This window comes from Saccostrea cucullata, unplaced genomic scaffold (assembly GCF_032062105.1).
Source record: "Saccostrea cucullata isolate Sc308-1 unplaced genomic scaffold, CSIRO_AGI_Scuc_v1 ctg2290, whole genome shotgun sequence".
NCBI lineage: Eukaryota > Metazoa > Mollusca > Bivalvia > Ostreida > Ostreidae > Saccostrea > Saccostrea cuccullata.
The window spans coordinates 29,989-46,410 of NW_026937752.1; the positions used below are offsets into that span (position 1 = coordinate 29,989).

At 32.3% G+C, this 16,422-nt stretch overlaps 1 protein-coding gene across 3 annotated transcripts in view; it reads left to right on the top strand.

Moving 5' to 3' along the window:
* The first annotated feature begins 11,374 nt into the window (after positions 1-11,374).
* LOC134248772 (multimerin-2-like) overlaps positions 11,375-16,422 on the top strand; it is a 38,501-nt gene continuing 33,453 nt past the window's right edge. For 2 of the 3 annotated variants that reach the window (XR_009988131.1, XR_009988130.1), the window contains exon 1: positions 11,375-11,930. Coding sequence is in view for 1 of the 3 variants with exons in the window: in XM_062731161.1 (XP_062587145.1) it covers positions 11,549-11,930 (382 nt within the window). In the remaining 2 variants the exon portion in view is untranslated. The remainder of the gene's footprint in view (positions 11,931-16,422) is intronic. The other variant, XM_062731161.1, reaches the window with a different exon arrangement.

The following is a 16,422-nucleotide window of genomic DNA, read 5'->3' on the forward strand; positions in this document are numbered from 1 at the left end:
GGGGCATGCAGAGAGTTATTGCATATAAAACAGGTTCTCGGCGGACTTTATGTTCTTATTACATCTATAAGAACTCTTAAATAAAGGCGAAATAAATCAAAAACCATGGATTGTGTAAAATTTTGACAATACAGAACATGAATATATACATGTATGTGACTTCACTTATGTATATACCCGTCAACATTTAAAGCGATTCCGTAGTCTAGTGGTATGTCTCCCGCTTCAAATGTGAGAGGTCCCGGGATCGAATCTCGGACGATGCCTTTTTTTCTTATTTTTATTTTTAACTTTTCTTTTAATGATAGTATTCAGCACGTGAAAAATTTATGAGGTTATAAAATCATCATTACAGTGTGATAAATATTCCATATAAAAAGAATCTTCTATACACATAAACACATCATAAAAAATAAGCAATCAAATCTTTATTATATTGACATACATGTATTTTATTTGCTTCAATATACATGTACAATGTATACATTTAATAATTCTACAAATTCAGTCTGGGGGATCCGACTTTTTCCTTAAGCGGGGGACACGAATTCTCTGAATTAGCTTGTTCAATTTTAATGCACACAAAAACCAAAAAGGCATCAGTCCACTGATTAATTGATAAGGGATTTTTTGTTTTTGGATTTTGTTGCAAGTTGATCACACCTGGTGATATTAGAAAAGTAAGAGGGTTTTCCTCATGGTGCGGCAAAAGACACTGTAAATCAATTAACTCATCTGACCAAATTTTGGATTTTACCTTAGCTGACATGGCCGCACCAAGAGGAATCCCGTCAGTTACAGAAATGAAAGATTTATCTTTATTTAAGCTAGATGAAACTGTGCCCACTGGCTCACCTTCATTTGTCCCAAAAATTTGAGAAACCAATGATGAGACTGTCAAATCTGTGGATGAGTTGTTTGCATTTGTAGATGTGCTCGGACTTGCTGTGGCAGGCATTTGTTGTGTGGCATTGCTTGAGGTAGATGTGCTCTAACTTGTTATGGCAGGCATTTGTTGTGTGGCATTGCTTGAGGCATTTGGAATTACTGCTGGCGCTGGTTCTTGTACCGGGGCAGTTGGCAATTGTGAAGCTGTCAGGAGCGTTGGTTGAGTTAATATTGTCTCATTACTGCTATTATTTGTTACTGGTGGCACTGAAATCGTGGCGCTAGCAGATGAGTTGGTTGCTCTTTGTTGTTTCAAAATTTCTTCTGCCAGTTTCTTGCACGGAAACTGTTTTTTGTCTTTTCCGGGTGACTGTGTTGTGAGGCGTTGCTGCCTGGGGATCCCCTTGGGCTGCTGTTGCCTTTCTCCGTTTAGGAATGATCTACCTACAAGTGTCCAAATAACAATCAATAATTGTTTCATTAAGCTACAACTTTAACATCTGGTAGCAACTTCCATAAAGTTGAAATCTCTACCAACTGAAAACAATACTGAACGCATGGTAAAAAATTGTTTTTAGGTCAACTCAACAGTGAAATCTCACAGACATTTGATGTTAACCAAATAAAATCTTCAGCATCTGACAATTAGCATATTTTGCAGATTTGCTTTATATTAATTTGACAATATTTAAAACTGTTCTTAATTCAGAATTAAAAGACATAGTCCATGTAGTCTGTCTTACATTCTTATTGCATACGAGAATTCAGGAACACAATATTTTTTGTGTGTCCAACTATTTTTACAAAACTAGTATTGGCACACTACTCTGCGTGTGTTTGAATATGATATCTTTAAGGGCACATTACTCTGCGTGTGTACGACTACTCTGCGTGTGTCTGTCTATTATGTCTATATAAGGGCACACTTCTCTGTGTGTGACTGAATATTATGTGTATATGTAAGGACATATTACTCTGCATGATGTCTGACTGTTAATATGTCAATATAAATTATATAGTGTTACACTACTCTGCGTGTTTCATCTTTCATGTCACTAAAGTAAAAAGGAGCATACTACTCTGCGTGTGTAAATAAGGGCACACTACTCTGCGTGTGTCTAAATCAGGGCACATATCTCTGCCTGTGTCTAAATAGGGACACACTACTCAGCGTGTGACTAACCCAAATGACAAAAACAAAACACAAAATTTCATGTGCGCTTTACAATAAAAGTGACTCTAATCTGTCATTAGTGTAAAGGAGAATGTACTAAACTATATGTGTTTAACATATACTAAATAATTTTCTAGAAAATTCACACTAGTCTGCGTGTGTCTGTGTGGAATCAATTCATTTCTTACATAACACTCTATCCAAGAAAAGTATGTTTTAAATCATAGCATTACTTGCATTTTTTTGTTTTTGTTTTTTTTTTTTTTTTTTTTTTCCTTTTTAAATTATAGTAACATAATCATCTTGAATGTTGCAGTACTGCATTTCTAATACTATGCATATATTTCTTCATATGCCTGGAGTCACCCTCAATATGAACTCCATCTCGTCCCAGGTATGACAGGTCCGCCCAAAATCCCCTGTGTGGCCAAAAATACACACCATCTACTTTCCTCTTTCAAATTACAAGATTGTTAACTTTTACAACATCCTCGTTGAACTTGTGACGAGAAGCCCATGGCTGACGGCGTAATAACTGTCCAACAATTACAGTTTTTATTCCAACACCATCGCGCAAGTATTTTGCATAAGAAATTAAGTCCGTACACACTTTTTGAGGATTGTTTAGACTCAAGTCATTACTGCCCATCTGTATAAAACAAATATCGGGGGGTGCGTCAAACTGTAAAAATTCTGCACAGTGGGCTAGACGTTTGAATGTTAAACCACCGCGTGATCTGAAATCTACTTTGAAGGAGTTAATATCCAAATTCAAATTAGTCCTAAGATCACTTGCATTTATAAATTCTTTCAAACGGCGGATATAAGAATGTCCTAAGATGCACACAGTTCGAATGTTTACTTCGGGTTCGGCCGCCATTGCGTAACACTGTTGGGCTGGACGGAGCCTGTCTATCCCTGGGACAAAAAGACTCAAAAATCCGCAAATCACTTACTTTTCACTGATGTATTCTTATTTTGTAGTCTTCCGATTGGTAAAGTCAATGCTATAAGTTCGTAAAAACGATAATAACACTCGTGAAGACGTTAATTTCTCAAAACAATTCTGTGAATTTCTTGGCACTTCTAAATCAGTGAAAAGACGCTATCTTGTGTCACGTGATTTGAATAAGCATTACGATTGGATAATAACAACTTTTTTTTTGCAAGGGGACAGCTAATAACACAATAAGACTCAAACAAACATGAAAGTTCAACTATATTACATCATAGATTACATAAAGGCTATTATTTACAATAATGCTGTATTGAATTCGACAAATAATATATATATACATATATATACATATATATATTACATATATATATGAAATATTGGAGCTCGTGTGACGGTTCATCCAAAACTGCAGACCGAAATTCCTCAATTATCTCCTAAATGCCACCCTCACGCATCTTTTACAGCCTTGATTTTCTTCTGAATTGACCCATTACATTTATATATCTCATAGAGTTATATTAAACCCTTAGCCCTTAGTTGTTCTGAAACGCTATAGGAATGCAACGCCTTCGAAGTGTACTGTACTGCGTCTAGTTAGTTTAACAAATTTTAGATTGGAGTAAAAGATGGATTGACTTTGCAGCAGCATGTCAGAGGGTTAATGTGATTTATTTGCAATAAAGGCTTAGCAGAGTCAGGCTACATTGGACTGGAGAATAACATGCTGTAATTTATCTGCAATCAGTACATTTTATTTCAATTTTACAGTGATTGTAATGATTGTCCACTATTAAATAACGGTTTCAGTTACAGTGGCGGAGCAATTTCACAGGAGGTAGGATGAAAAGTTCCATTTTTAGTGGCGTTGTTACATGTACGTACCAACACAACCGTCAATGTTTATTGAAAATTCTTTCAATTACTCTCTGATAAGAGTTCTTTGGTAGAAAAATTCATAAATGCATATCATGTTTCTTTTTCCTTCAGTTTGTTCTAGCCTTGTCATATTTGTAACATAAAATTGTTTGTTTGTTGTTTAACATCTCTGGAGAACGGCAAATTTCGACAAATACTCGACACTCAGGGTTATTGATCAGAGAGGGTTCTTTTTCGTGCCAGTAGCTACTGCGAGACGGAACCTCGCTTTATATCCAAATTTGTAACATATGACAATGGATATTTAACCTGCTTAATGGAAAGCGTTCAATTTTAAAACTGCAGATTTTTGAGCAAATGGACTGACGATTAACCTATTCAAGAGTGTAAACATAATAATATATGGCTGATGGTTGGAAGGATCATTATTTTCTAGGTACTACATGCCAGCATTTGAACCGATGAAAGTTTTCATAATAGTGTTGCGCATACGCACAGTCATGACTAGAAGAGAAGCTTGAGTAATTCTACTGTCATTTACATGCAGTAGTACATGAAAACAATTTCATAATGATTTTCAGGCATTTTTAAAGTCTCTACACACAAGCTGGCATATTCCAAGTACACTCCATACAATATCATTAACATTGCAGGGAATAAATACACCGTTATCATATTGTACAAGATATATAAGAGATCTGTCAACCTTGCCTTTTTTGCTTTTATTATGCATTTTGTTATTAACCAATATTCTAAGCATATGAACCATAACAAGTTACAGGTATAGTAAGACAACATCTATTTTCGGATATCTGAATTTGCTGCTCTAGCAGAAGTTCTTCAAGGTAGCAACTTTTATTGTTTAGCCGAATATCAAAGGCAACTGCTTTTCCTAGTTTCTCACTTAGTGAAGAATTCCCAACTGCGTATATGTATTTTTTTTGCTGACATTGTCGTAGTATTGTCGTAGTAGAGTAGATTAAGTATACCATGTAGTTTTTCTAAAAGATATGCAGCTTTTTAAGACCTTTTGGTTCTATATAAAAAAAAATGCTAAGATAACGCATTTTCGATACATTCCCGATCTTTGCTGCCAATGTGAGTTAAGTCAGTATCATTATTTCTATTCTGTAGAGAAACTTGTTTCTTGAATTCCTGCATAAATTGTAAATACAGAATGAAAGGCGATGGAAAGTAATTAACGCATAATCATAGTTTAATAGTAAATTTGCGTTCCTCTGTATGTTAGTATTTCACAATATTCTCTAATACTTTCAAGCAAGTTAATGGTGTCCTTATCATTGAATGAAGAAAACTGGATTTTGAATCCTTTTATTTCGTTAAAAGTTTCAAGTTCAATCTCAATCGACTGTTGAAATAGGGGGTACTTTTAACTGAATAGAAGGGATACGTTTTTTTTTAAATAATCCTTTTTAAAATCCATAGATGGTGTTTGGAAAAGACAGTTAATACCCATGTCATACAAACTAAGAAGTTGACAAAGTAACTGTTCTTGTTTGGATCCATAGATCTTTCCTCGAAACATATTCTTTTCAGGAATGAAAAAGTTTGGACAAAAACCATCACGAACCTACTTTATTAAACGTTTAAAGCATAACCAAAAACATGTATTATGGTACACGGATCCCAGGGAAACGGATTTTCTTGGATTTCCCAAAATACTGCAGTTCTCATGAAATATGAACAGAGCAAAGACTCCTCGCCATTAGTATTGAGAACTTCTTTCAAAACAAATTTTAACAATCCATACACCAGAAATTGACTGTGGTTCATGGAATAAATCAATTCTAATTCCGCCATGGAAAAGGAAATTCTCCATTCGATGTTGTGAAACAATGAATCCTTATTGCCTATCCCCATAACATGACGTCCATTTTTAAGAATTCTCTCTATTACATTGTGTTGTGGCCAGCATTCTGACCAAGAGAATAGGAGAGACAGTACGCAGCTGTTATATATTCTTAATTTTATCCTTCCACTTATTTCATTTGTTTTCCATATGCTCTTCAGGCTGATGAAGCACCTCTAGCTTTACTTAGTCTGGCCTTTATATCTTTGTATGCACCCCCATCCGATGTTACTATGCTGCCAAGATAGGAAAATGTTGTTGAGTTGTTCAGGTCGTTTCCATTAACCTGTATTCCTGCTGGTTGTTTGGTGTTTAATGACATAACTTCTGTTTTCCTGGTATTGATTTTTAATCCAATTTTTCTGCATTTCTCTGTAATTTTGTTGCTTTACTTTGCATATGCTTTTCCTGATGTGATAGTAGGGCCAAGTCATCTGCATAGTCTAGGTCTTCAAGATTGGTAAAGAGTGTCTATCTTATTCCTGTGTTATTTCCATTTAGTGTTGATTTCATTACCCAGTCAATTGCTAGAATAAATAGGATAGCTGACATAACACATCCCTGCCTCACGCCAGATTGTACTATGAAGCATGCATCTGATGAGCTGCCTATAGAGCAGTTAACTCCACGTAAAAAGCTTTTATCAGTTCTACTATCTTTGATGGTATTCCTTAATGTCTTAAGATCTTCCATAGACTTTCCCTGTGGATACTGTCAAAGGCTTTTTCGAAATCTATAAAGTTTATTAAAAGCTGCCTTTGCCACTCTGTACATTGCTCTATAATATTTCGTAGGGTAAACACCTGGTCGCAACAACTTTTCCCTTTCCTAAAACCTGCTTGATCTTGTCTTATTTTGGCATCTATTGCAGTTTTAATTCTGTCGATAATTATTCTGCTGAGTATCTTACTAGGTATTGATAGTAATGTGATGCCCCTCCAGTTATCGCAGTTGGTAAGATCTCCTTTCTTTGGCACTTTAATGATATTTCCTTTGGACCATGTCGTTGGTATTGTATTACTATTCCAGATCTTGGTGAATAATGAGTGTAAGATGTCTGCTGCAAGGTTTGGATCTGCTTTGAATAGCTCTGCTGGCAGTTGTTCATTTCCAGGTGCTTTGTTGTTCTTAAGGGCTGTTATTGCTTTGAGTATTTCAGCTTTAGAAGGTACCTCTGTCTCAATTTCTAAATCAGCTTCAGCTTCCGGTATGTATGCCGGTTCGTAAGGTTCCGGGCGATTCACTTCTTCAAAATGTGAGAACATGGGTCAAGAGTATAGCACAAGTTAAAATGTATTCTTTATATGTTGCTAGATTTCTCAGTTCTTACATGTACAAGTAAGCATGCAAAAAAATACGTCAATAATTATGACGCCCAGTTGAAAAACCTTTAGTTTTATTTCATTTTGAATTGATAAAACCATGATATGAAAGATAAAGGTCCATCGAATTGAGAGATAGAAAAATCAAATAAACATGGATAATCAATGGAAAATTCTATAAACCACGTCTTCTTTGATCGAATCTCGGGCAATAAAACTGCGCTTCAGTTGCATTTTAAATCATTAAAGTGAGAAACACGTGACGTACATATTTCCTGCGAATATCATTTTTTTTACTTTGATAACAAATGCTGAAAAAGTTAAATTGTTTTATTTTAAAATTTATTATAAAATGTGCATATATATGTAGTGAATAGCAAGAACTTAAAATTGGGGGGGGGGGGGGGTCATCGTTAAAATGTCGTGCAAGTTTGTTTATTTGCATTTTCATTATCATCATTATATTTAATGAATTTGTCAATATAAAATGTCATCAATATATTTATATCAGGTTTTTCATTACATTTTAAATGAAATTGAAAATTATGAGCTTTGTTGCATGCGACTTTCAGTATATAGCACACATAAGAGACAAACAACGAATATAAATAGTGTTGGACATTGTGCAGTCACTAGATACCACAACTGTAAATTATCGTTTGTAAGATTCATGTATAAAATCAATGCTAAAGGTTATTTATTTGGTGAGAATTTATTCATAGGAGGTGATAGATTTGATTAATTAGGGACAAATGTGTCATTTTAATTGTTTTAAAAAAATCATTGGATTTGTTTTCATCTAGTTAGATGCAGATTTTTTTCTGTCTTCAAGTACTGATACGAGGGTTGTCCCGTAAAATCGTGGACAAAGCGTTTTTCTCGAAAAGTAATGGGCGCACTTAGCTGAAAATTTCAGTAAATGTGTATTTATCATATTTAAGTGCATGATAATTTTTTTGACAAAATATAGGCACAAATAAAGATTTTATTATGCTTGAATGTGCATGGGGTATTGTCCTACGTCGCACGGACAAAAAACCAAGGTTTTATTAAAGAATACACAAGTTTGAATTCCAAATTAAAGTTTTAAATACATAAGATTTGGATTAAAATTATCCTAATTCAATTCCACAATTAATTCTGTAGTCTTTGTAGAAATTCTAAGGCATTTGGTTAATTTTTGGCAGTTTCTCGAGCATTCGAAATGGGAAAGTGGTAAACAGAACACACGAAAAATGGCGACGTTATATGACGTTACGGCGCACCGGAGAGCAGTTCTGTTTTAATTCTATGTTGTAATGACACCTTTAGCGACTTGGAATAACCATAGAAGAAAATAAGATTATAAAAATATCACCATATCTTAAGTATACAAATGAAATAGGAGTTTTCTTAGCGAAGTCTTTTTTGATCGAGTCCCTGAGGAGTACAAAACATACGGACAATCACCTAATGTAACAGCAAAAGACGCTGTCACAGTAGACCGCCGATATGAGATTTTCTTTTAGTTGAATGATGGTGAGAATATTGTCCGTAACTTACTGATAAATCTTCAGAAGATCGCATAAGGGTGCCACCTGGTTTTTTGACTGTTTATTGAGACTAAAGAATGTGTATCAATGAAATTTCTAAATTTAAGTCGGACCCATCCAACTTCATTTTCAGCAAAGATAAAACGTGACGCTGTTTTAGACATCTTGACGTTATAGTCCATGCACCGTAGGGTGATACAATACATGGCATAAAATCACATAATTTGTTTATTTATGCATATGTTTATCTGAAATTTGCTGTGTATGTTACTAAAATACGAGGGCTGTTCAATAAATAATATCCTGAACTATATGACATACATTACTGATATCGTATGACATTGAACTTGACTTCCTCTCATTATTGAATCTTTCGTAAATTGATAACAGTTTATGTGAACACTTTTAATCACATAGTTTCATCATGGGAAGCTGCGAAACAAGGGCTTTTCGAGACACTGCATTATAAATGAATGGTAAAGAATCAGTAAACAAGAGTGAAAATAAAAGCTTCATTAAAGCTGCCGTAAAACTTGTTAAAAATCCCAAAAGAAATATTAACTGAAATTTGTGACATTTAAAGCAATCAATGCCTGTTTAATAGACAAAAGAGCAAGTGGATTTCTATGATAAAAAATTATAAAATGGGCATCAAAAATGGGTACCCTCCTTGCCAACAAAAATTATAACAACGCATGTACTGTTCGCCAAATTTCAACAAATAATATTTGATGATGTATGATTGACTTTAAGACATATAGCAAGTTTGATAGACATCACATCGGGGGTAGTTTACACTGTATTTAAGAAACGTTTGGCGGTAAAAAAGCTTGGAACTCAAAGGTCACCCTATATTTTGAAAAAAGAGTGAAAATGACAGTGTGTACGAAATTCTTAACAATTATTTTAAAATATCAGTAATTGTAGTTATCCACGTTTGTTTTATTTTCGAACAGATATTGGAACATGATCTATCGCTTAAAACCCTAAAAACTAAATTTATCATTAAGATGTACTTGATAAAAACGGCGAATGTCTTAAAAGTGCACAGGTATGCAAGAGCACAAAGACAGATTTATATGTAATTTTCTTAAACATTAGTGGTTATGTTGTTCAAAATCGTATTTGGAGAGGCAGTTTAATTTCTGGATGAGTCTAGAGAGCACTTTTTTGGCCAAAAAATCAAAAGGTTTATTGGAGGAAAGACCAAGAATCAGGAATCCACTACATTGAATTTCTTCAAGACAGCGTCCAAACCCGCATGCCCTGAAGAGTAAAGGGGTTTTCGGGATAAACAGAAAGTTAATGTTTTTTCACATTAACAATATTTGCAAGATCTTTGACCTCTTGACTTGTTTCAATTTCCAAACTTGGAAAAATACCTTTTAGAAGGAAGAAACAAGTCCGGGAAATCATTGGATCTGCCATTTTCCAGTGTACTGAAGGACATACCCAAATATGAGTTCTACAAACGATCAGAAATTGTAAAAAAAAAGTTACGGACATGTATTTCACTTAAAAAAGATTAAATAATAAAATCATGAAGAATAAATAATTGAAAAGCGTCTTTTACTTCTTTCTGAGCACCGGGGACATTATTTATTGAACAGCCCTCGTATGTACTAAATAATAGTGAAAATTTCAGAACGCAGTGATGTTTAATTTTTACACTAGACAACTTGTCCACGATTTTACGGGACAACCCTCGTAAAAGTACATGTAATACTTATAATAAATTTGACAAATTTCCCTTTAGCATTATAAGGACATGGGTTTATCCCTAGTGATGAAATCCTTTTTATTTTTGCTCTTGCACTATTCTCTTCTAAGGTCATGTGCACTAGTAAAAGGGATTTGATAATTATTTTTTTTTTGGGGGGGGGTAAATAAGGGAAATAGACTTCTTAATTAATGAAACTTACAGATCATTGATCAATTGAAGCAAACATATCTTTGCTATACTGCTAAGACCAGCTGCTCACTGAATTATTTTGCTTATATCTATGTGTTAGTATTTATAGTTTGTAGGTGTTCTGTGAGACCCATAAATAGTAAGTAAATCATCTAATATTAATTATAAATTACTCCAATACTCTACTTCTGACGATGTTTACCTAAATAAGATGATTTTCTTGCCAATTAACAAAACATATTAAAAAAAAAATATACAGGCTTAACACTAATGTCTTGTCTTTAATCCATTATTTCCATGTAGGCCTATTTGAATTTTACATATAAATATTAGTAGATTGCAATACCTTGATAGTTTACATAAAATTATTCATTGTTTAATTGGCTTTTCCATGTTCTGATTAGTATATTTTATTGGGAAGAGCTTGAAAAATTCAAGGAATATTTACATAAGATGAGAATATAAAACACTTGTGTTAATAATATTACTGAAAGTTTAAACACAAAAATTCAAAACTTTTTATCACAAGACAATCAGCACGTGAGTCTTAGGTTGAAAAATATCGAGTTCTTTGGGATAAGAATGTATTAGAAAGGATCTTCAGTAGAAGGGAATGCTGCATCTAAGGCCATCATGACGGTTGAATATACTAGTATCAGGTTTGGGATTATCTGTTCGGTAAGATTAATGATTTTTAAGATATAGTGTAGTTCATGTTAAGTACATATAAATATAAATTGATTGTACAAGTGGTATGGGTATTTTGAAGTTAAGATTTTCGAGTTATATGTTGTTCATAGACTACCTTCGGGATTTTTCTACAAAGTATTACTTCATGCTATAAGCCTGAAATTAATTATCAGAAAAAAAACTGTTAGATACATTTTTCGAGTGGTAAAAAAACAATTTCCTGCGCTTGCGCGGGTTTAACTGAATGGGCTTATAAACAGAAGGCAGTAGTCATTAGAATATCAAAACGTATTCTTCTCTACTCTATGTAACCCTTAAAACTCAGCATGAATAGGAACATGTTATGTTTATTGTTGTTTTCTCTCATTTTTATCCAAATAAATGGGATTTCTATTTTAACAGGCGAAAACAACAAACAAGGAGATCAAATGGACGGAAATGTAGTCCCGACAAAACGCGCAGATATTCTTCAGCAACTTTTAAACCAGGAAACGATCATCAGAATGTCTTTAGAAAAAAGTGTACGTGACCTCATAAAAGAAGTTGCTAATATGAAGACAAAATTTACAATGTTAGAAACATCTACGAGAGAGTTAAATGGGAACGTAAATCGTTCATTGGAAATAATGGAAAACGAACTGATTTCCCGACACAAACAACTTTCAGAAAACGTTTCCAACCTCGAGATGATTCACCGTGACAAGCAAGGTAAAAATCTTCTTTGTAATTTTATTATTTATCTTAAGGTGTTCTTGAAGCGAGACTAGAAACATTTTAAACTGTGGTAAACGTAATGATTAAGTGCTTTCTTCTCAGGGGTGACCTTTTTTTATAGTCTGATGTATCTTTATATGCACATTTTATGTCTAAAGGGATCTTTGAACGTGAAGTGTTTTTGAAATAATACCTATTTTAAGTAACATTACTAACAACTGATTTTCGACTGTTTGTTTCCGTTCATAAGTCCAATTCGAGAGACATTCACTCATTTAGAAACGCCTTCTTATAAAGGTGAAAGGTTCAATTTTAAGCTTACATTGGCATGTTTTTAAAATATGTAAATCTTAAAATGCCGACAGAAAAAAAAAAACAATGTAAATGCGATATTTGTAGAAAGTACCAGCATTTATCGACGTACATGTACGTATATTATAATGTATCAGCTTAAAATCATTCGTTTTCTCAGAATTAACTAAAACATTTTTTTTTTAGAGTTTTGGTGCATATAATTACGGAAGCCCATTTACGACCTATCGAAAAATATTTTTGAATCCGATATAACGAACTATAGAATTTGTTGTAACGAATTAAACTCGTTATTACAATTTCTTTAATTTGAATTCGTTATAATGAATTTAATCTGTTATAACAAATTTGTTGATTTCGTTATAACGAATTCAAAAATTTGTTAATACGAATTAAACTCGTTTTAACAGATTCTAAAACTTGTTATAAGGAATTGAATTCAATTAAACGAATTCCATCATTTGTTATAACGAATTAAATTCGTTAAAACGAATTTGACAAATCGTAATACCGAATTCATAATATATATATTTTTCTATAGACCTTGATTATTGAATTCGATCAAACGAATCTAATTCGTTATAACAAAACTTTGGAATTTGTTTTAACGAATTTAATTTGTTATAACAAACTTAAGAATTTGTTTGAACGAATTTAATTCATTATTATAATAACAAATTAAAGGATTCGTTATAATCCGTTATAATATAATTAAAATCGTTATAGCAAATTCATAGAAATTGTTATAACAATCTAAAAATTTGTTATAACAAATTCGACAATTCGTTATATTCAATATTCAATAATATTTTTCGAAAAGTCCCAAATGGGCTTCTACGGAAGCCCATTTAGGACCTATCAGAAAATATTTCTGAATTCGTTATAACGATTTTTAGAATTCGTTATAACGAATTTAATTTGTTATAACAGATTTAATGAATTTGTTATAACCAAAATCTTATTTGTTATTACAGATTCATTGAATTCGTTATAACGAATTTAGTCTGTTATTATAGATTCATCTAATTCGTTCTAACGAATTAAATCTGTTACAGATTTGTTTAATTCGTTATAACCAATTTAATTTCTTATTACAGATTTATTGAATTCGTTATAGCGAATTTAATCTGTTATTACAGATTTGTTGAATTCGTTATAACCAAAAATCTTGAATTGGTTATAACGAATTCAATAAATCTGTTATTACAGATTAAATTCGTTATAACAAATTCAACAAATCTGTAATAACAAATTAAATTGGTTATAACGAATTAAACAAATCTGTAATTACAGATTAAATTCGTTATAACGAATTCAATGAATCTGTAATAACAAATTAAAATCGTTAGAACGAATTCAATGAATCTGTTTTAACAAATTAAATTCGTTAAAACGAATTCTAAAAATCGTTATAACGAATTCAAAAATATTTTTGATAGGTCCTAAATGGGCTTCCGTGGCTTCCGTATATAACTCATGTACTTATTGTGTCAAAGTCTTTCGATTGTGTTCGGGCGACACAGCTTCAATAACTAAAAGAACCATTTTTCCGCTTTCGTTTCATATTCGGATCTTCTAAGAGATTTCAAAATCGGTATTTCCTTGTTTTATATTAGTAAAAATGTTTATTTTAAGATAATAAAAAAAGGACATAAGACTTTATTGCGATTGGAGAACAAGTTTAAGCAATTCGAAAAAAATATTGCTCTGTTGAACCAGCAAACACTCGTCGCAATTACATGTAGGTCTTAATACATTGTTATAGTAAAGAGCAGAAAAACATATAATAACTTCTTATTTCTCCCAAAGTCAAAACTAAATGCTCCTTCAGAAAAGTCCGCATACAATATTTTTCGCCTCTTAAACGGTTCATTAATAAATTATATTCTTATTTCTGATGGCATTTTGTTATTTAAAGAATCAGTAGAGTAAGGCTCCATTAATAACTTACTGATATGAAAAGTGTATGTTTTACATCATTGAAAGCGGGGGAATGTATTACATAAATGTTTATACATGTATATATTTGTGCAACATTGGGTTGGATTCGACTTTTAGAAAAATGGCAGATGCGTTGGTATGGTTCGGCTGTAAGTCTGGATCAGAGCGTACGAAAGTGGATTTGCCAGAACCAGTTGGTCGTCTTTCTCCGGTTTCCAGTTGAAGTAACATTTCTATTATAAAGGACATTAAAAGATAATGGATCTCCGTACAAAAAAGTACATGTATTTTTAGAAATGAATTATTTAAAGATTTAATGACTACTCTATAAGACAGTTCAGGTCATCAACGAAAGATAAAAACGTGGGATAATTTGAGGAAACGGAAAAAAACAAGTTTAGCATAAACTATTACATTTTCTTTCTGTCGTTATTAGCTTTCATGTTTGCAATGTTTGCGAGGTGGTACGTAAATCTAAGAAGTCATTTGCAAATAAAAATATGTTATTGTGGCTACATGTACTTGAAAGAGATCTAGATTGACATGCGTACACGTATGTATTTGACTTTCCATTTGGCAAAATTTACATTTAGTCGAGCATGAATTTCATCAACTTTCATTTCATTAGTGTTTTTGATACAGTCTGATTTACTTGAAGAAATAAAAAATATAATCATTGATTTCAATTTTTAAATATGGAATAAATTTTCGCAAAACTTTGACAACATTAAATAAATGAGCCTGCTGTTAAAATTATGTTTTTATTATGCCGAAGATATTGAATTACAAAAAAAAAAAATAAGAATGGAAACTGAAATTCACATATATTTAACGTATTTTTAAAAGATGTAAAATTTAAAAATCCGCTACAGATAGTAGAAAAGATGATTAACTATGACTTAACCCCGAAAAAAAAAACAATTTTATACATGAGTTCATGTTCATCTAAATGAAAGTTATATTTGTTAAACTATATCGGGAATGGACTTCTATCTCTTTTCATGGTAGGGGGAGGGGTTATTGTATCAAAACAATAAATAATTACATATATTAAAAAATGTTCGTAATGTTTAGAAACTGAATTCGAGTTTTTAACGACATTACATTTTCAATGAGTAACGCTAACGTTGTTTTGAGGTGTCTTAATTATTCAATTGCTCATGAAATACTGGAAAATGAGATAAAGTATATATTTAAAAGTTATGCATATTTGCTTTCAGAAAGTACCAGGCTATATAAGGGCTAATTTTCTCGTATACAGCAGTCATGAATTAATATTATTTAGTAGTAATATTATTTTTAAAAAAAGAGTTGGGTCTATTTTGTTTTATTTAAACATTTTCCTTGCAATTGCTAGTTATAGGATTAATGTTTGCTCACTTTACTGTACTTAGATTAAAATTATTGGAATAAATATGACTATTTTTAAGCATTTTCCTTACATTCAATTACTTTGGTTAAGCAGGTGCTTTTTCATTATCAATTTCACGCTATTTTTCCTGACGCAACTATTTTACGTCTTAGTTGACTTCACAGTACGGCATCCGTGACGTTTTAGTAGTTACGTTATTCGGCGTCGAAAGGGTTAAGAGAAAACACACAAACACAACTTTCAACGATTTATCACAGAAAAGATTAGAAAAAGTAAAATTAAGTTTATCAATATGTAAATAAAAGAAAATAATAATTCATGGTTGCAAATAGTTTTTAACTATTCCAGTTAATGTCGATTTTAAAAAAATATGGTATAGATAATGAGAGTTGCAGCATTTATGATTAGATTAAATTGGTTCAGAATCTTTAAAATATTTTTTAAAAATTATATTAAATATCAAGCTCATAAGCTTCCAATAGATAACTTGGTTATTTGACCTTTTTTTCTCTTAATATGAACTTTTGTTTTCTCCCCAACCATACCCCAAAAATAAATTCTTTGTGCATGTGAAATGGTATTACTAGTTACATAGTCTTTTAGTGACAGGGTATGGGATGATACCTGGTTAGTAAATTTCATACCTGGCGAGGCGGAGCCGAGTAAGGTATGAAATTTTCTAACCAGGTATCATCCCATAAGGAATTTACCCCACCGATGAAACATTTACGTTTTATCTGTAGTTTATAATTCTTATCGTATCTTCAACAATTAATTTTAAGTCATACTTCACCAAACTATATCATTTTGCCGTGCAGTTACAGTGAAACGGTCTATTAGGTTACTTTTATTAGATAAATG